The 21,363-nt window shown below is 50.3% G+C and overlaps 1 protein-coding gene across 1 annotated transcript in view; it reads left to right on the top strand.

Moving 5' to 3' along the window:
- The first annotated feature begins 622 nt into the window (after positions 1-622).
- Positions 623-21,363, top strand: part of TBX4 (T-box transcription factor 4) — a 31,189-nt gene continuing 10,448 nt past the window's right edge. The window contains exons 1-5 of the mRNA XM_058817917.1: positions 623-812; positions 2,183-2,341; positions 3,130-3,224; positions 14,735-14,854; positions 16,433-16,580. Of these exons, the coding sequence (XP_058673900.1) occupies positions 2,186-2,341; positions 3,130-3,224; positions 14,735-14,854; positions 16,433-16,580 (519 nt within the window). The 5' untranslated portion in view covers positions 623-812; positions 2,183-2,185. The remainder of the gene's footprint in view (positions 813-2,182; positions 2,342-3,129; positions 3,225-14,734; positions 14,855-16,432; positions 16,581-21,363) is intronic.

Raw genomic sequence — 21,363 nt, 5'->3', positions numbered from 1 at the left:
GGACATGGATACTTTGGTTGCAGTGCAGGGTCAGGGAACCCCACGGGGATTGTGGGCCCCTCCTGAGGCGGGACCCCTACCCAGGCGTGATTTCGGCTCTTCCCCATCACCTCTCCCGGGCTATCCCGGCTCCCGCCGCGGGGTCCCGCCGAACCGGGTGCCTTTCCATGCGCGGCCTATGCCCTTCCGCTGCAGCCTCGGCCTTGCCCGGCTCCACGGCGCGCAGTGGGGAGCCCCAGGACCGTCGGGGCTGTGAGGGGGCGGTGGTGCCGAGGATGTCCCCTCTCCCCGGGCTCCTCCCGGAGCAACGAGCGGCTCCGCTCGCCGCCAGGCCCGGCGCAGCGCCGAGGCAGGCCGGGGAAGGCCGCGGCCGGCTCTGGTGCGCGGGAGCTGGGCGGCCGCTGCCCCCGCCGGTGCCCCCCGGTGCCGACCGTCGGGCGGGCGCGGGGCCGGGGCGGGCGCGGGGCCGGGCCGGGCGGGCCGAGCCGGGCCGGGCGGAGCGGGCCAGAGTCGGTGTAAGGGGACGTGATTGACAGCGGCAACGTCAGCAACAGGAGGGGAAGGAAAAGGGAGGGGGGGGAGACAAAGAGGGAGGGAGTCGAAAGGCCCCAAACTGGATCTTTATGGAACATTTTCCGCCGAGATCAAGGGAAAGTGAATCCGCGCAGCGGGGGATGCTCCGCACGCCGCTGCCATCGGGGGCCGCGGAGCCGCTCCCGGCCTGAGCACCCCGCGGATGCCCTTCATGCCGCAGCCGCCCCCAGGCCAAGCCCGGAGCCCCCCGCTGCGCCTCCTGCCCCTCGGCCGGCCGTGTGAGTTCCCGGGGTGCGGGGGGAAGGACGGGAGGGAGCGGGGGATCCAAGGGCGCGGGGCTCCCCGCAGCCCGCCGAGCCCCGGCCTGGGCGGGACACAGCCGCCAGCCTGCCCCGCTGTTTCCCGCTCTCCCCGCCAGCCAACCTGCTCCGTACCTACCGGGAGCACAGGTCCGGGCTGGAGCCTTGCCCTCGGGCTTCGCCGCGGACGCCTCCCTCCCACCTGTGCCCTCCCGGTCACCCGGCTCCGCTCTGCGGTTGGGCACCGGGACACATCCGCGCCTCGGCTGGGGCTGTCCCGTCCCGACACCCCGAGCACCGGGCGGAGGGACCGGTGGCGTTCTCAGGGCATTGAGCCCCGTACCGTGCTGTCCGCTCGGTGCTCCCTGCCCCGGGGATCGCGGCTGGTCGCTGGGGTATGTGTGTCCGCTCGCACACAGCCGGGCTTGGCTGTCCGGCTCCTCGGCGGGAGCTCTCCCTGGAATTCTGGTGCGAAGGGAGCTGGGAGTCCCAGCCCCGCTCTCACCGGAGCTGTGCTGGAACTGCACTTTGGGGTGCCAGTCCCGCTCTCCCTGGAGCTCTGCTGGAGCTGCACTTTGGGCTCCCAGCCCCTCTCTCCCCGTTCACAGCCGCTGTCCCGAAGAGCGGCTCGGCCTTGGCGGCTTGGGGCAGGCACCGGGGCTGCGGGCCGGGCTCAGGAGCGCTCCCTCGGGGGCCGCAGGTCTGCGGCCAGCGCCGCTTTCGGTCCCCGGGACCGGCACCCCGCAGCCCCTCGGAGCTGCTCCCCCTCCACACCGCCGCTGCCCGTCCGTCCGTCTGTCTGTCCGTCAGGCGGGGCGGGCGGCCGCGTCCCTCCGCGCTGTAAAAGTCGGCGTTGATGCGCGGCAGCCCCGGCGGAGCTGTCAGGCCTTATCTTTATTGGCTTTTCCCAGTCTCCGTCCAAGTTTAAGAGGGGCCCTTTTATCTCGGAGCCCAGCACTCCCCCTGTTTACACCGTCCGGCTCCGCCGCAGCTCTTCAGCGCGGAGCCCCCGCAGCCCCGACGGGACGGGGCAGAGAGACCGACCGGGCCGGGCCGCCCTTCCCGACGGGTACCGGAGGGGAGAAACAATCGGGGCTGGGGGTCTGCGGCCACATCAGAGCTGAGCTGCCCTGGCCTCACGCGTGGGCGGCTCCCCCGCGGGGGCTCAGCCGGGCACAGCGGCTTCCCCCGGGGCCCGCGGTGTCACATCCCAGTGCCGCCGCCCGAGGAGCGAGCACGGGCCGGCCCGGGAGGGCCTGACCTCGCAGGTGGCTGCGCCCGGGGCTGGGCGAGGGGCAGGACGTGGCCCCCGGTGCTGCGAGCTAACATTGACCCTCTCTTCCCCCAAGGAAATGCTCCAGGAGAAAAGCCTGTCTGAAACCGAGGAAGGGTTTCCAACAGCCCCCGCGCCCGGCCATGCGGACACCTCCGCCGGCTCCCCCGTCCTCGGCGTAGCCGGGGGGAGCAGCACGCCGCTCAGCAGCCCGCAGCTCCCCGACCCCGAGCAGGTACGCTCCGTCCGGCCGGCCCCGCGTCCTGCCCTGCTGCGCATCACCCCGGCCCGACACCGCGCACCTATCTCCCCCGGCCACGACACGGGGAGGGATTGCGAGGAAAGCTCATTTTTCTTCATTTTTATTTGTTTTCATTTTTTATTGTTATAATCCTATTTTCCCTGTCCGTAGCAGGCCGCCCCGGGCCGCTGTCGGTAAAAGGCGAACCCGAGCGCTGAGAGCCGCGGCCGGCAGGGCCCGACCCGTGGCGGAGCCGTCCCGCTCCTCCCGGGGCTGCGGCCCGGCCCGGAATTCACTGCGGGTTTTCCACCCCTGAATAAACGCGGTTTCTGTGCCTTCGCTCCGCACAAGGATGCGATGTCCCCGGCATCCCGCGGAACGCACAAAGCGCGGCCCTGGACGCGGATCCGTTATCCCTGCGGCTGCTTCTGTCCCCGTTTTTTGGGAGGCTTAGGGCGAGTCTATCCCAAAAGACTTTTTTCCCCCCGAGGAAAAAGAAAAAAAAAAAAAAAGAAAAAAAATTCCATTTAGCCGCAGTGTCCTGCCTGGTTGTGAAAGTCTGCAATTAAAACCGGCCTCCATTTGTTTCTCTTATTTTTGGCAAAGGAGAGCGGAATTTTTGAGACTCCATCCTCCTCCCGCTCAGGCTGGTGGCTTCGCCCGGAGCCTCGGCTGCAGCGCGGGCCCTGAGTGTCCCCAGCCCTTCCCCGGCCCTGCCCAGCCCTCCTCGCACGTTTTCTCCATCGTTTCTTGCTGTTCTCACGATCTTATTTTTTTTACAGACAATAGAAAATATCAAAGTCTATCTCCATGAGAAGGAGCTATGGAAGAAATTTCATGAAGCTGGCACGGAAATGATAATAACCAAAGCAGGCAGGTTAGTGAAAATTCCCTGCAAACATGTATTGCTTCTGATCTCTATGAAATGTCCTGTTTGCCAAGACTGGGTTTTGCAGAGTCAGTACAATCAGTGGCATTTAAAAAATATTATTGTGATTGCAGATTTCAGTAAGATAATTTTTTCAGTGTAAACTGTATATGTGTTTGAGTGTGGCAGTTGGAATGTAGATGCAAGAAAATGTTGTGGGGTTGTTTGAAACGTTTAGTCCTGATTCTCTCTGGTAAGGTTTTTTTTTTTTAATTATTTTTAAATTAGGAAATTAGCGTAATTATGATGTTTTGGTTTTTTTCCAAAACAAAGCAAACCCCCTTTCCCTTTTCTGTGCTGTGCACTAAGACCTGTGCTGGGACACTCTGCACCAAAGTTTTAGCGGTACGAAGGTTCTTTTAATTTCAAAACTGAAAGAGAAAAGGGTGCCACTTCTGGATAAAAAAAATAATATGTTTTCCCTTGGAAACAAATAATTATTTTTATCAAAACAAAGCCCCCTCAGTGTACACGCCCAGGAAGGGAGATCAGAGGCTTCAGTTGCCCAGAGAACTCAGCCCTGCCTCTGCTCAGGGCTCATTTTCTGCCCGGGCTGCTCTGGTGGGAGAAGGCAGAATAAATGCCAGAAAATTAAGAATCAGAATTAAACCTCAGACCACTACCAGCTCGGGAATCAGTTAATTCCCAAGAAAATTAGCCGGGTGTCACTGTGGGCACCAAAGTATCTGCCCTTGGCTTCTGCGGCAGCGGGCTCACCTCGCTGCTGCTGCGGAGGAAAATTGAGGCATTAACATTTAACTCCAGCACGGCTCAGCGCTTCTGCCTTCCCTGCCATTGCTGTTTTACACCGTGCTAGCGAGCTGTGCAGCCAGGCACTCAAATAACGGGGAGAAAACAGAGAATAAAACCCCACAAATAATTTCTGTGCAGTATTTATTTCTCTGTGGTCTCGGATCCTTCGTGCAGAGCGGCCGTGGGTGCTCATGCAGTGTGTGTGTGACTTTTCTCCCCTGTTTGCTGCTCCCACTGTGAGACCCAGAACCCAACCCTCGGCATTGGATTTTTGGGATTGATTTGAGCACTTTCCCTCTGCTTTCCCCCATCCCGGCAGTGCTGCTTGGTGTAGGGAAGTTGGACTCTAATAAGCAAGAAATTCCCATTATTCCCCCTGGAGAGGGGGTGTATGTCCCAGAAATCTTCCATTTATTTGCTCAGTGGCTGTTTATGGAGTGATGGTGCAGGTAACTCTGTCCTTTTCACACCTTATTTTGGCGTATAAAATCCCAGGGCTTGTTCTGCAGCGTCTGCTGATGGGAAGAGCCGGCTTCATTTGGATGGGTCTGCTCCCTAAGTCAGCTCGGATGAGGGGATCAAGACCTCAGATATTTCACCCTTAATTTATAGTATCTGAGTGTGCCTGTGGAGATGTGTAATATCTGTACCAAATTCTGGACCCTAAGCATCCCAAACGTGCATGTTATCTCTCTGGAAGTCTGAACGTGGCTTGTTTAAACAGCTCCAGATGGACGGGGCTCAGTCCCACATTCCTTGTCCGGTGGGGCTGGCAGTGCACCTTTCAGGAGGTGGGATAGACCACAAGATGTACAAAAATTTAGGTTTTTTACGTTATTGAGTCAAACTCACCATTAGTGAAATTCAGTGCAGCACCATCGAGCTAAAATAATTTTTTTTTATCATGAAGGGTTTTGAATTTAGAAAAAATAATGAAAGAAGTGGCTGAAATGCTGATGAATAACATGGAATAAAAGAATATTATTTTTTTTTCACTGATTCAGCTGCAAATGGTGTCAAAATCCAGGACGAGGGCTTTTATCGGTGTTTTTAGCAGCCCCGCAGCCCCTTTGCCGCCGGTGCCGGACCCGCTCGGTTCCCCGGCCTGGCTGGGCTCTGCCGCAGCACCGACAGCAAAAATACACAAAATAATTAGCATGAAAATAGAACAACTTAAACGCCGTGGTGCCTCGAGTCCCGGTTCACAGCGATGCCACGCGTGGCCGTGCTGAGGGCAGGGCAGCCCACGAGCTGCAGTCTGCTGCTAATCCCCATGCAAAGGACAAAATGAAAATTATTACTTCATGCAGATTTTATTTTACCCAGGCTTTTTAAATAGAGAGTCGCAATAATAAATCTCCTCTTGAGCCAATTAAAAAAACGATGGTTAATGGAGATTTGTGTGCACTTGCATTTAGCATTGGGGGGGTGTGGAAAGAGGGAAAGCGGCTAATTGCAGGCACTAATCAGGACTCTAATCCCCCTCCCAGCAGGCACAGAGATGCCCCTGAATGCCGTTAGTTGAACTCACTTAAATGTAGGTCTGTCTGACCTCAAGGGGCACAAACGAAAAGAAATGGAAGGCTGATTTTTAAATTTCAAACAACAACAAAAAAAAAAGAGAGTGACTTTAATGACAAGTTCACTCAATGGGGAGGAAATGTAAAGCTCAGCGGAAGCGTTAATTCCATGGCAATGGTGTAAAATTGCTTTTTTTGTATAAACAAGGCAAATATTGATAACTTGGTTGGGGGAGAAAGGGGGAGTCATTTGTTTCGTTCTTTGTGGAGCTCCACAGAACGAGCCAACTATAAATTATCGAGAATTTAGGGCTGAGAATTACTTTAGGGGATTATTACTCCCTCTTAGGACTGATCTGTAGGAGATATTAGGAGAACACAGCAAGCTCAGCATTGAAATAGAAATCATGTTGTTGCCAAGAAAGTTTGATTTATAAAGTGGAAACATCTTTAAAATGCACTTGCTATCTTTTTAATGTCCGACTGCTTCATTGTGGGAGGGGAAAAAAAGAGATTATTTTATATTAAAAGGATCATCAAAAGATTAAAAGTTTATGTTAGCAAAGTTCCCTGAACTTTGGAGAAAAGCGCTCGGATCCCTCGGAGCGCCCGTGGCAGCGGGATGGGCGCCGGCTCCATCACTCAGAGCCTTCCTCTCCTTCCTCCTCTTTGAGGTTTGCTCTAATTCCGCTTTTCTCCTCCGGAGGATTATCTGCTGGTGGTTTTAAAGGGCTGGAAGTCTGCGGTGCAGAGATTGCCCATCCCCGGCGCTGCCCTGGGTACCCGCGGCTGCCCGAGCCGGGGGGAACGAGAGGCAAAGCGGGCACGGGGGATCCCTTCGGGCACTGCCCGTCTCGAGGGGCGTTTTGCAGGGCAGGTTTATCGGGAGGCAGAGGGAATCCCGTTGTTTGAGCATCCCCTTTCCTCGGAGGGAACCCCTCTTGTTTGAGCATCCTCTCTCCGCGGAGCCCCGGCCGCTCCCGGTCCCCGCTCCCCGTTCCCGCTGCAGCATCCCGGTCCCTATCCCTGCTCACAGCCCATTTCAGGGATGGGGGAATGAATCCAGCGCCCACAGCGAGCTGTGAGTGCCTGGTTTTGGAAATGATTGTTCACAAACTTTCCCATGCGTGTGTATTTATATATATGTGTTTGTTAAAACAAACAAAAACCGCTCCAAAACCAAACCAACCAACCAAAAAATCCCTTCTCCCAGAAAAACTACAGAACCAAAAAATATCCTAAAAATCCATTGAAAAGTTCCAGTGGGTGAGATCCTGTTAAATGAAATTAATCAAATCAATCTAGACGCTGATGAAGGGCACAGGGTGTATTAGAGGATGCAGATGCAGCTGCACATCTGGATTCCTCCCCTCTGGCCGCCCTGCTGTGGGGGCATCGCTGTGTCCTAGCAGGGTGCACACCTTTCCTGCGGGATCTCAGGAATTCCACACTTGTGAAATTGTGCGAGGGGTGGGGAAAGCAGAAAGCAAATGAGGGATTTCGTTATAAATCTGGCTTTTCGATTTCTTCCTCTCACTTTTATGTGCTATTATTTGACTGAACAATTGTAGATTCTTTTGTAGCTCGTGGCAAACCATTCTTTGTGAAATCTCATCTTTCAGGCTTTATTTCTGCTGGAAGTTCATCTTTGCTTCCGCAGCTTTCCTGGCTCAGGATTTCTTCTTTCTGTTAGATTATTTATTTAGCTCTTCCCTAGGGTTTTTTCCCAAGGTGCTAGTCTTTGCAGCATTGTGATTTCTATCCAGGTATTGCCAAGGATAAACAATTTGATAAAGTTTCTGTTTCATCAGTAAAAAATGCCAGTTCATAGGGTGTCTGGTCAAGTTTTTGTGAGCAGCTCCTGAAGAGAAAATAATGTGTCATTTCTCTGTGGCAGCAGAACTGCCCCTGAGGTGAAACAGGAGGCTCGAGATACTGAATTTGAGTTTTGGCTGGAGTGCAGGGTGTGCACAGGTACAAAGCCAGCTTTGGCCTCTATGGTAGCAGGTTTTAAGAAGTATATGTAGGAAAATGCTGCAGAGGAAAAAAATAGAATTGATAAAGCGTCTTGCACGTGCGGAAAAGACCCAAATCCCCTCTAGATGTTCAGGTTTCATTTTAAAAGTGGCTTATTTCAGTTTTTTTTTTAAAAAAATCTGTTCCCAATCAACTTTAGTAAACCAAAATAAAACTAGTTTTTAGGACATCAAGGTCTGAAGAAGTATAAATGCTTTGGCTAAGCTGGTGCAGCTTTCCTGTGTGAATAATCCTTTAAAAGTTAAATTTTCCATGGCTCTGTAGGGCATATGGATGCCCAGTTCTCATTACAATTAAAGGGAAATATTTGTCCAGAATCTTTTGAGGCAGTTACAAGAATTTCTACTGATGTTTTTTGATTCAAAAGCAAACCTTAATATCCGAGATCAGCGAAGGAATGTGAACCGTCAATATAAAACATAGAAATAAAATAGATATTTGAGGAATGTTTGATCTGCTTGCTCCTAAATTTGGGGTCCTGGAATTATCCTGTTCAGGCAAACTCCTGCTTTTAGAGAAAAAGCAGGAGTGAACTCCAATGGCTCTTGGCTGTGCCGCTGAAGCTGTCAGACAGCTTTGGCAAGGGAGACAGAGCTTGTGCACGCCGAGGAGGGCAGGGATGGGAGTCTGGTTCCTGATCCACTTCTCTCTTCATCCCTGCTGTTTAAAGACATGGGATGCTCACATCTAAGGGTGTTCCCAAAGCTTTCCCTGCTTGTCCTTGTGCTGGAGCTGTGGCACAGTGAGGGGAGGCTTTGGTCAAGCCCAGATCAGCTGGGGAAGGTCCCAACCATTGCTGGGGCTCTGCTGCTGCCCCAGAGGCTCCTGGACACCGGGGCTGTGGCTCCAGCAGTGCCAAGGCTGCCTCAGCTCCTCCCTCAGCCCATGGCCAGGCAGCTGGGCTGGACAGGGAGCAAACCTGCCCTGAAATGCTGTTGGTGACCAGGTTCTCTCTGAGGTACCTTTGTGCTGTGCTGCTGGCACCACCTCTCCCATCCTCCTGCACGTTGGGACTTTCTCTGCTCAAGTTGAGTTGCAGCAAAATGAAAGCCCAGAGAAGCAGCCCATGGCCAGGAGCCTGCCCGTGCCTGGAGTCACCATGGGGCAAAGAAAGGAAATGTTTCTAGACCATGAAAGCAGCCATCCAGCTCACCAAGTTCTCAAGTATGTGAGAAACAATGTTTTATTTAAAAATGAGATGTGCTAGCCAGAAGGAAAAAATACAACCTCGCCATTCCAAAATATAAAAATCCCTTAACTGTCTGACCTTCTCATCACTAGGTCATGGTCCTGCCACCAGATAAATCTCTGCTATCTGCCCATAGACTGAGAGTTCAATGTTGCTTGTGTTAGTGACAGTGAATTTGGGGCTGAAAAATGAACTACTGATGAGAACTCCTGTTGAACCTGTATTGTTTGTTATTCTGAGGCAAGGATCTGGCATGGGCTAATCCAGCACTTCAAAGTTAACTGCTCTTACTTTGTATACAGAGCGTCATAACGGAGTGGCGTGGGTGATAAGAGAAATAAGGGACTGAGGCTTAGGATACACTGGGAAAATGGGACCCTGTTGAAAAACTCTTTGATCTCTTTAAAGTATTTTCTGAAAGCAAGAATCTATCAAAAAGGAAATGCCATTTAAAAGGCTAAAAGAAACAGCTGACATCCCCAAATTTGTTTTAATCTGCCCTGGAGAATATTCTTTTTAAAGATGCGTTAAGTCAGCGGAAGAAATACTTGTCGAAAGAAGGGAAATTGGAAAAAAATGAAGAAAGGTCATCAGAATGGAGACATAGTTCTTGGAGGCTCTGCACACCATTCTTTTCCCTTCTAACAGTGAAGACAAGGAGAACATCCTCAAGCAGCCATGGCCAAGTCTCAGGAGGAATTTGGGGCCACGTGAGTCGTTCTCAGGGATGCAGGTGTTCACCTGCCTTGGTGTTCTGGAAGCATTGCTGGAGGCATCTCAGCATGCCCAGCAGGTTCTGAGGAGGTGCTTGCTCAGCCATGACATGGTTTGTTAGCCAAGATGTTGAGTGAGCAGTTGTTTTCTGATCCTTTCACAACCTGAGGATCAGAAAACAACCTTTCACCACAGCACCGGAGTTCCAAAACTCCAGTCACTGCTTTACTTGACCATCCCAAAAGCAAGGATTGTAAAATCTCTCTCTGTCTTTTGAAATCTTTGTCTTATTGTCTTAAAAAGTAGAATTTCAGCTGCTGAGCTGCTGAAGTGCTTGAGGATGTTTTTATCCCCTTGAAAAGACAGAAGCAAGCACTCAGTGGTATCTGAAGGACCATTCACACCTCAGGGACGTGCAGTGAGTACCAATCCTCATAAATCCATGGGTTTCAGAGAGCACTGGCAGCCTTTGGTGAGGCATGGCTTGGGTTGCTCAGGTGTCCTGGTTCTGTGCAGTTTTCTCTATGGAAATACTGTTTGAATTCCCTGCTTGCCCTGTGCTGGTCAGAGACATCCCCTCCCAGCCAATGCACCCACAGGGACATCAGGAATGGTGTTGGCATCTAAGTGAAGGTCAGATTCCATCCTGGTGAGCAGGAGGGCAGTGAGGGTTTGTTGCTGATGTGCACTGTGGCACAGCACAGTCATTGTTCAGGTGAGTGTCTGAGCTCTTCACTCAGCTCTGATTCCACTTTTCTGGTTTGCCATCCCCAGCCCAAAAAATAAGATTTTGCTGGACATGGGAGACTTTCAGCCACCCATCCCTCCAGGATCAACCAGACCTGCTCATCTGGGCATTGAAACACACGTGAGATGCCCACAGAGAGGCCAAGGCTGGAGAGCCTGAGAGGCTGGGAACTGCTGCCCCAAAGAAAAGCAAAGCTTTTCTCTTATCTCTCACTTCCAACCCAACCAGCCAATTACACATCAATTAAACTTTGTTTGAACAATAATAGAAGCTTTGGCTCCATGTCAGCAACTGCTCCACAGTTAAGGGGATTGGATAGTAATAGTATAAATAAATAAACAAGAGATGCTTATTCTAACAGTTCATTTTAAAACAATTTGTGAATATCATGTAGAGATAAAATGTGCCTAGCATAAACTTAGCTAAGCAGTGACTGCTTCATTATCAGAACAAATAATTCACTAGCACATCATCTTTGAAGCTTGGGAGGCCTGTGGAATTGTGCTGCTTGTTTATTTTCCTGGCTTTTACTGTTTTTGCTACATTTCATCTGCAGGGAAGGGTTTAGCTGAGGCTGTGGCAGTGTGGTGCCAAGCTCTGGTGGTGCCAGCCCTGCTCCCACTGCCCACGGTCCCAGTGCCAGGCTCAGCCCCTCTGCCCTCCCCTGGGCATCACTCAGTGACTGTGGGGTTTTAATGCCACAGGGGGTGTCCTGCTCACGCAGGAGGCACCACAGCCTTTCCCCCATGATTGCTTTCTTTGAGGGTGCCTTTCTTTTGTGAACATAAAATCTGATTTAAGTGTTGCCTTGTGAAGGGCAGTGAGAGCTGCTGCCATGGCACAGCAGCACTTTGTCCCTTTGTCCCAGTGCAGGGGTGGGACAGCAATGTGCCTGACAGAGCCACTAAACCCAGCAGGAGACCCTCAGGATAGGGCTGAGGAGCCTGGATGGTCCCTTCTGCTCTGGCTGGAGCTGGAGGGAGGGAGAAATGGGTTTGAATGTGCCTAAAACTGGAGTCCTGTCAATTTTGGTGTTTTGCAGAGGAGGCTGTTGGGGCTGGTGCTTGGCTGCTCGTGCTGAGTCCCTTGTGCATCCCTGGGTGCTCCAGGGCTCGTGGCTGGTCCCTGGGTGGGCAGGGCAGCTGTGGGGCTGCTGCTGGGCCCTGCTCCCTGAGTGGCCCTGCTGCCTCCACCTGAGGCGTGTGCTGGGCTGGACACACACCTGGTGTGGATTTCAAAAAAAAGAGTGTAAATTGGAAGGAAATTGGTCCAGTGCTGGACATCCCCACTCCAGGGATGGTGTTGTCATTGGCACATTGAGGGCATTTGCTGCAGCCCGTGGGTACTGTGTCCAAACAGGTTTTGGGTCTGAGCAAAAGGTGATGGGGCCAGGAATTGCTGCAATGAATCTCCTGAGTGCTGGTGGCTCAAACTTCACCGGAGACTTGAGTGTTGCTGTGCTGCACTCGTGCCCATCACTGAACCTCACTGAGTCCTGTTTGCCCAGGCAGGGCTGCAGCTGCCCTTGGCACAGGGGGTGCCCTGAGCATCAGGTGTCACCTGCTTGCACACACTCCCCAGAAGCCCCAAATTCCCAGTTTTTGTCCCCAGTTTCTGCACAGCAATGCTCTGGCCCGGTTTGGAGCCGTGTAGAAAGGAGGGTGGATAAAACAGAGATCTGCCCGGCTCTTGCTTCAGACCTCCCACCAAAACCAGGCTGAGCTTTCCCAGAGCTTGGCAAGACTTTGGCAAGTTTTATTGCAGCACTGGGTGCTTCTTGTGCCTCCGCCGGTCCCCGAGCAAGGGATGATGAAACAGCCCATTGTGCGGGAGCTGGGCGAGCGGAGCATCCCCGGGAGCCGCCCATCCGCCGGGCTCTGCCTGCCCCGGCCTGCCGGAGGGGCTGCGTGGGCAAAGCTGCTGCCGAGCTGCAGCTCCTCGTGCCTCTGAGGAGCTCCACTGACCTGTAGTAAATCTGGGGAAGCAGGCAGGTTTCTGGCCCCTTCCCAGGCCTGCCAGGGAGCTCTATAGAGCCACTGTAGCAGGGCTGGTGCAGCTCCACCGGGGGGTTCAGCTCCCTTCTTAAAAATGGGACTTTTAATAAGGGCCAGGACATGATGTTAGGTGCTGTCTCTTGCTTTCTTTTTTTCATTTTAATTCAATCTCTATGACTGCATTTCCTTGGCCCCAGCTCTCGGGTTTGTCATGCCTTCCCATCAGAGATGCACAACCCATGTTTGTATCATATTGCAGAGATATTTACTAAACGAGCCTCTGCCAAGGGGTTGAGAAATATGTTTTCATTAAGAAAATTAAACTGACAAGTCCCTGGACAGCACATTAGTCGCATATTTTTTCTTTAAGGCCAAAATGCAGCAGCTAATAATAATGATGAAATGTCCATGCACAGCCAAATTACTAAAATCTACCCATGTTTTCCTGGAAAAGAATGTGGAGAGTTGGCAAACTTGGTTGTAGCTGTGTCTGTGGACTGCTGAGCACAATGCTACCACTGCGAGATAGTGAGTGGTTTGCAAGTTAAGCAACACCTTCAATCAGATGTGAGTCCCCATTTGTTATCCTTAAAGAATTTCAGCTGTATATATTATAGTAGTACTTTGGCTCTTTGTATTTATTTTAGAGGGCTATACTAAAGAACATTATAAACTCAGGCATGTCCATGCTATATGAACTCCATATGCTGAAGCTTAATTTTAAATGCCATTAAAAAAGCACTTAACATTTACAATATATCAGTTCAGCTACTTTAGCAGCTTGGATGTTCTACAGTAAATGAAATGATTGAGGGAAAAAGAAATTCAGAAGCTCAATGTTATAAAAATTCCCAGTGCAGGTATGATACTGTCAAATTGTGTTCATTTCATTTATGTTTTTAAATAATTTTATCCTCTTTTTGTAATTTTCTTTTTTTTTTCTTTTTTGTTTCATTTTAAAATGCCATTTTAAGGCCTAATAAAAAAAAATCTTGGCATTCAGATTGGATTCCTTATACAATTTTTTTCGATGTGTGAATTGGGCTGTGTATTCACAAATTGAAATGTCCTACTGTATTTACCCAGGTGCTTACCTGTAGGAGGACAAGGTTAAGAGGAGTGCAGAGTTTATGAATGAAAATCAAAGAGGGACATTGCTAAACCACCCCTTTTTAGTCCAGGCTAATTACATGGTAAACATCTGGAATTTATGCAGGGCGGTTAAAAGAGTCAATTGAAAGGATTTTGAACAGGGCCCATTTTGTTGCCTTCTCCCCAAGTAGCGACAAAATGGTGCTGCAGACTTGGACCAGCTCAGGAAAAGAGGGATAAAAGTGGGGGACAGAGTGGCCTTGATGTCTGATGGAGAAATGACATCAGGATTTGGGCCCATCTTAATTCACGCAATTCGAACGAGGCCAGGATGTGGCAATTCTCATCCTCCATCCCCTGTGGAAGGAGAACTTTGTGTCCTGGCTGGAGGGCTGTGGTGAGCCAGTTTGCTCTATTGACTCGGGTGTTTTTACTGGATGAGGAGGAGGTGGGGAAGATGGAGCCAAGAAAACAGTTATTCTGAGGATGTGAAGTGCCTAATCCTGCAAATCCTGGCTGCTGATGCGGCCTCAGGGGATTGGGAAGCCCATGGCAGTGTCAGTATCCATTAGGGCCCTCTCCTTTGGATTGCAGGGCTGGACTGGGATGGAATCGGCTGTTTTCACAGCAATAGCTTTATAAAAAAGTATCATTTAATATCACAAAGAGTCTTTAGAACTGTAAGGCATGTCGATGTTCTCTGTGATGCACTGGTTTATGGGATGCTCTAGTTTGGTGTTGGCTGCTGGAGCCAGTGGGACAGGCACATTTTGCTGGGAAGCTCTGCCAGGCTCCAGCAAGGTTTAAGGGGTGTGCTGTGAATCTGGGAAATCTGGGAATGCCAGAGGAGCCTGTCTGCACCACCTCAGGGTTTAACCCTTTGTTTCCCCCAGGCTTTGCAGATCCTCAGTTCTATTTGTTGGAGGGAACACAGGGGGAGTGGTGGGACCTGGTGGATATTGGGATCATTTGGATGACAAAGCCTGTGCTCTGTTTCCTCTGAAAGGCAGTCATGTCTCCAGACTTTTCAAACACTTCCACAGCAGCAAGAAATCTGCAATTTTGGTGCTGCCATAAGCCAGGCAGAGCCTCCTGTAGAAATGAGGGCTCCTTGTCCAGGCCTCCCACAAACAGGGATGTGTTGACCCCCCTGTATCTCTCTCTGCACCCTCCTTTTCCTGGCACTGGCCCACAGCCCCCTTCCCTAAACCCTTATCAAAATTTGTGCCCACTTCTGCACTGGCACACGCTCTGGAAAGAGAGAGTTTAATTCAGGTATGAACAAGAACCAACAATGTCCTTGCATGAATCCCTCTGATGGTGGATCTGCTTTTTGGGCTGCTGCTCCAAGTTTCCATCAGTTCCAGTGCTTGCACCCCTCACTAACGTGATGACCCTCTGCTTTCCCTAAGGAGGATGTTCCCCAGTTACAAGGTCAAAGTGACTGGAATGAACCCCAAGACCAAATACATTTTGTTGATCGACATCGTCCCGGCCGACGACCACCGCTACAAATTCTGTGACAACAAATGGTAAGACAACACTTCTGTTTGCCTGCTTTTCCATAAGAAATTTGCAATTGGATCAACCATTTGTTGTGCAAACTTAGAAACCAACAGAAACACCTTCCCACAGGAGGGCTGCCAACATCCCAGAGCTCTCTTTGGTGGAGCAGTGATGGACACAAGAGCCAGGGCTGGAAGTTTAAACCAGACAAATATAAAATGAAATATTGTTAATAGGCTGGGTGGTTAACTGCTGGAAAAAAAGTGCTGCTGGGGTGGTGACTTGTCCATCCCAAAGTGTTCTAGGCTGGGGAGTTTTCCTGGAGAAGATGCTTTAGGCCAAGCACGGGTTATCTGGCTGTGTGCAGTTGTAGGAGGGTAAAGCCACAGCCTGCCTTGTACCAGAGGCTGGACAGGATGACCTAATGGTCCATTTTGGCCCTCAAAATTAGGTCTTTGTGTGACTCGAGAAAAGTTTTAAATTCCTTTCTTCTATAGTAATATTTTGCTTTTAGGAGAGCAGCTATAAAGCAAAATATGGGGTGGTTCACTCAGAGCCCTGATTCTCTTCTGTTATTCTTCCTTTCCCTGTGCCTTTCCCAGCAGAGTTACTTACCCGAGAGGCAGCTGGGATTTTTGCTCTCTGACAAAGGAAACGTGTTGTTTTCTCTTTTGATTTCCCCCCACAAAATGCCCGGCAGCCTCCCTCACTGCCACTATTCGCTGTGGTTTCCCCAAACCCTTCCCCTGGCTGCTGCCTGCTGAAAAGCAATGGAAAATTTCACAGGGAACGAGCCCAGTGACATCCCAGAAAGCAGAAATTATTTACTTGCCCATTAGGGCTGCTCCAGTTAAAAAAAAAATCCCTTTTCCGTGAGCTTTTGTCCCGGAATGCCGCTGGGTAAGAGGAGTGGACTGAGGGTCTCTGCACCACGGTGGCCACTTTGTGTGTTTCAGACATTAAACACGAGATGATGGATAGTCCTTAAGTCTGTTTAATTTAGTTTTTGCCAGCCCTAGAGCTGTTTCCCCTTTTCCTTTTATTGCTGCTGGAAAGTTTCTGTTGTTTTTGGTAATATTGCTTTTATTGGGGTTTTATAAGAGGAGAACAATGTGGAGTACCAAGGGCGTTGCCATTGAATGATGTCTCATGGCTGGGCCTTGTGTCCATGAGGGTTGGTGGTGCTGTGGGGCAGGGGGAGCTGGGCCAGAGTGGGGAGCAGCCCCTTCCCACTGGGACAGGCTGTGGGAGCTGTGAAGGTGCAGCCACACCAGTTCCACTCCTGCCCACAGGTACTTTCTGCCATCTCCCTTTGCAGAAGGCTCTTTGAAGATTTCCAAAAACCCAGAAAAGTTTTCCTCCTCAAAAGAGTCTCCACAATGCCCACGTGAGGACACTGCCCCAAGGAAATCCCACATGGGAGCAGGGATGGCGTCGCTGCCAGCCTGTGATGCTGAAACAGGGATCCCAAAGCAGGAGCCTCCCTGCGTCCCCCTGTCCCAGTGCATCCCCCCAGGGCGGGCAGGAGGGTTGCTGGGATGAGCCCAAGGACCAAAAGCAGTTCCAGGTGCCAGGGTGATGCCATGTGTCCCCTCTGTTGCCAGGATGGTGGCTGGGAAGGCCGAGCCGGCCATGCCGGGCAGGCTGTACGTGCACCCCGACTCCCCGGCCACGGGAGCCCACTGGATGAGGCAGCTGGTGTCCTTCCAGAAGCTCAAACTCACCAACAACCACCTGGATCCCTTTGGACACGTAAGAGAGACATTCTGCAAGGGCTCCGGGTGGAGGTGGGCTCAAAATGCTGGGTTTGTGTCTGGGATGCCGGGTGGAATACAACAATAATCATTAATTTAATAATAAGGAATAACATTATTTTGTGCTTTGGGGGAGTGTTTAAAGCAAAGGGAGAGGGTCTGTGTGCTTCCCCTGCTCTTGGAAATGCAGCCATGACTGGCTCAGTTGTGTCCTGCTGGATCCCACTGAGGTTTTCTTTTCTGCCCAGGATCTTTCCAGGCAGTGCTGTGGGATTTTCAGCCTGGCACGTGGTACATGCAGCTCACAGAAGCTGTTGCATAAACTCCTGATTTTCCAACTGGCTTTGGCAGCCCTAAAAAAGATCAAGTATTTTATTTGGAAAATCTTGATTCATGTGTATTGGGGAGAGGTGGGGAGCACACAGTTATCTGCCCCACTGCATTTAATAACTCAGAGCAAGGGCCCTGGCAGCCTGTCAGGAGAGTGAGTGCTCAGATACTGCATATAAAAACTCAGACCTGTCTGGTTTGCACAATTTGAGCTGGAAGTCATGTAAAAATAAACCATCCTTGGTGAGACGAAGGGAAGAGAGAGTTTAAAATCCTTTTAGGTTTAGTGCCATCAGCTCCTCCTTGTACCAAAGGTAAGAGAATCTAATTTGTGTCATCACATGTGGGTTTTAACCTGATGGTGTTTTAAGCAGCAGCAGTTTGGAGGGCAAGGGAGGCTGTGAGAAGGGTGCAGAGTGGGAAGGGATGTATCTGTCTTGCTTAAAATGATTGTGCATTGAGCCTCTAAAGAGCAGCTTTTTATTTGGAGTCAGTGTCCCAATGCCTCCCAAAGCTGTCCAGAAAGTGTGATTATGGCTAAATCAGCTGCAGCTCCTGACTCCAGAGGCAGGACGACCCCACCAGCTTAAAACACTGCTAAAATCCAGAATTTTTGCCAGTGTTTGTGATTTTTTGTGGATTTTGAGCCTCCAAAAGCTGGGCCCTGGCAGGGACTCGGTGATAACCCAGCCCCGTGCTGGGCCCTGACCCTCTCCCCACCCTACTGACCCCATGAGACATGTGTGAGCTTCAAAGGCTCCCCGGCACCTTTAATGCTGCTGTCATTAATCACAGCCCATCCCTGCTCCCCTCAAGGGGGGAAGCACCATGGAAATGAAATGAAACAACTGTGGCAGGGTTCTGCCAGTGACAGTGCCACAGAGCCACCCCTGTGTCAGGGCTCTCAGTGACAGTGCCACAGAGCCACCCCTGTGTCAGGGCTCTCTCATGACAGTGCCACAGAGCCACCCCTGTGTCAGGGCTCTCAGTGACAGTGCCATAGAGCCACCCCTGTGTCAGGGCTCTCAGTGACAGTGCCACAGAGCCACCCCTGTGTCAGGGTTCTGCCAGTGACAGTGCCACAGAGCCACCCCTGTGTCAGGGCTCTCAGTGACAGTGCCATAGAGCCACCCCTGTGTCAGGGCTCTCAGTGACAGTGCCACAGAGCCACCCCTGTGTCAGGGTTCTGCCAGTGACAGTGCCACAGAGCCACCCCTGTGTCAGGGCTCTCAGTGACAGTGCCACAGAGCCACCCCTGTGTCAGGGTTCTGCCAGTGACAGTGCCACAGAGCCACCCCTGTGTCAGGGCTCTCAGTGACAGTGCCACAGAGCCACCCCTGTGTCAGGGCTCTCAGTGACAGTGCCACAGAGCCACCCCTGCCACCGTTTGGCTGCCACAGCCATCCCGAGGTGCTGGCTTTGCACGTGGCACTTTTTCACTCAGTGTTTTCCTCTTGGTTAACTCTGCAGCTTAATATACGACTGTTTATGCTGTAAAATGTAAACCATAAAACATGCAGGATGTGCCATGTGGCTGTAAAACAAACAGGATGTGCCGTGTTGGTTTTGCAACTTTAAACGTTTGCTTTTCCCGACTTTGTCATTTTTTAACTGAGATTTTAGCGCTGCATTTTAACAGGCAAGGTTTTAACCCCCTCCTCCTTTCCAATGAACAGCCTGCTTGTCTTTTCCCTAGTGAGACAGTGGTTTGGGTTTTGGGGTGATATCCACCATGCTGTGGCTCCAGATGAGCCCTGCTCAGTGCCTTGGGCCATGAACCACAGCCCAGCACCTTCCCTCTCACATTAATGGGAAAATGCCTGAAATAATGTATTTTAAAGTGTTTGCTGCTCTGTTCAGGCACTGACAGCCTGCCTGGCTAAATGGGACTGAACCCCTCCTCAGCCAGCCCCTCATTAGGCTTATTAATTAATCCTCTGCTTTGGAGATGTGGTGCTTCCCTTTTTGTGGTGCCCATGGAGGAGCGCTGGGCTCTGCAGCAGGAGAGGGGCAAGGCTCCACCAGCTCAGGCTGAGAGCAGTTCTGCTCTGCAGGGCCTGTCCCACGAAGGCATTACGTTAGGAATAATAACAGCTTCTCATTTCTAGGAATTTGTTCCCAGTGACTGCAAACACTTTCTTAAAGCTCCCTAAAAAAACAAGTCAGAAAAGCCACAGGGTTTGTTTGCCTTCCCGTGCGCCAGCACAGCCTGCCTGCCTTTCCTTTTGTCTTTGATTTCCTCCAAACCTCAAAACCACGTGGAGTGAGGATTTCTGCAGCCTTGGCTGGGGCATTTTTGGGTGTGTGGGCAACTGCCCAGGCAGAGCTGGGCTGGGTCACCCCCCCTGGCACCCTGGGCCACGGCAGTGTCCCCATCCCTGCATGGGGTGCAGCTCCTCTGAGCCAGGGATCTCACCTGAAAGACAGGCAGCAGAGATTTCACATGATTTATCAATAAATGAACCCATTTATCCATCCATGCCCTGACTGTGCACTGAAATAGCTGCTAAATATCAGGGATGAGCAGCCCCTGGAGATTATAACTGGAGGCACATCTGAGGCTTAAAGTAAATAAGATAAACATCTTAATTAATGAACTATGGAGCTGAAGCTTTTGCTGCAATCCATGGAATTAGGCTGGAGATTATTTGCCATGCTGGGGGTGTGGGAAAGCCTCACTCCCTGCCACCAGCCCTTTCCTGCAGCTTCACAATCCCCACTCCTGCTTGCCTGGCCCGTTATCTGTTGTGGTCAATTATTACACTCAGAGGCATGGGAGGCATTTGTCAATGCAGGCACCTAAAACTGAGCAGGTTTTATATCAGAACAAACTCAGAGCTCTGTAATCTGCCTCAAACCCCTGTGGCTGAGCAGCTTTTGTGGCAGGTAAGGCTGTGCCCAGCTCACACAGCACAGCCTGAGAACATGGGCTGTATATTCTGCTCCGGGAGGTTTTTCATCCATGAAAGGCTTCTTTCACGCCAGGCTTAACAACTGAGGAACCTTCATGTTGGAAATGGATTAAGAAATCAGCAGCCACTGTAATGTTTAGCTACAGTGAGGTATATCTGATCCCAAAGAAAGCACTGTAAGCCACCTATGCTTAGAGTGAAATCTGAATTTATGTATTTTCAAAGCATTACATGCAGAGATAATCAGCCTGATCGAGCCTCTGATTTATGTGGGGCTGGTGAGTGATCCTGGGCACGAGGGATTCTGGCAGGGCTGGTGCTTTGCTCTCTGATGCCATGGGAGTAACAGGGCATTTGCAGAGGTGAGAATAATCTTGGAAGTGCCAGCAAGGGTGGCACATCCCTTCCCCATTCCCAGTGTCTGCTGCCTGGGAAATACCTGGCAGTGTTCTCCAGGTGAAAAATGGGAATGGCTCCATCACTGGTGCTGCCTTTTAATTGCCATAATTACTTTATCTGCTTTTAAAATAAAGCTTTTATTTTAGTTTCTGAGATGTAACCAAGTGAGGTTTAAAGCTACAGGATATTATAGATGGCCTGTCACTCATAACAGCATTTGAAGTGATATTCCTGTTTTTCTTGACCAAAATCTGCTGTTTACTGGCTTCACTCATTAATGCTGATGAGTTTGTTATTTCTCTTCAGATTTAATATTTGCACACTTGGTTTTATTTGATTATCACTGAAAGCCTTAATTTTTCCCCTAGTCCTGGGGTTTCCTTTTCATTTTTCTGTTAATTAAATCAGCCTTTTTCTGCCTGTGCCCGTCAGACGCTCTCAGGCACTTTTAATTAGCTCCACGTCCTACTAATCTTGCAAGACCCTAATTTTGATTCATAATTTTTTTTTATTTGTTTGCTTTATGACTTGTGGCCAAGCAGTTTCCTCTCGGGTGCTGGTGGGAGGTTTCTGTGCTGCCTTGGAAGCAGCTTCCCCACCCGGGGCACTGGGAGCACCAGAGGGAGGGAGGGAGGGATGGGGGAGATCCTGCCTGGGGAAAAGGACACAGCCTCACCCCTCTTGTCCTGCTCAGAGCAATTTTCAGCTAAAAATTTCCTGTATTTTTAGGTATAACATTTTGGGGGTTTATATATATTTTTTTAAAAAATCATTTATATATTGTATATTATTTTTATATATATGTGTGTGTATATACATTTATATGTATAAATAATCTATATTTTTCTTAGATATAAAGAATATATTTATATTTCTATTTTATTTATATTTTTAAGAATATTTATATTTTTAAGAATATATATATATATATATATATATATATATATATATGTAATCTTCCCCAATACCAAACCACCTTTTTTCCCAGTCCATTTAAACCTTGGAAAACCCCTTTTGTCCACCCCTAAATTTGCAGGCAATTTTTTCAGAGCATCACTAAGCCTTCTGCTGAAAGAATATCCAAGAAAAAAATTAATTCCTTTCCTTTTTTTCTTTTTTTTCCTTTTATTTTTGGTACCC

The sequence above is a fragment of the Ammospiza caudacuta genome, chromosome 20 (genome assembly GCF_027887145.1).
Source record: "Ammospiza caudacuta isolate bAmmCau1 chromosome 20, bAmmCau1.pri, whole genome shotgun sequence".
Classification (NCBI taxonomy): Eukaryota; Metazoa; Chordata; class Aves; order Passeriformes; family Passerellidae; genus Ammospiza; species Ammospiza caudacuta.
This window is presented reverse-complemented; position numbering and strand designations above follow the sequence as displayed.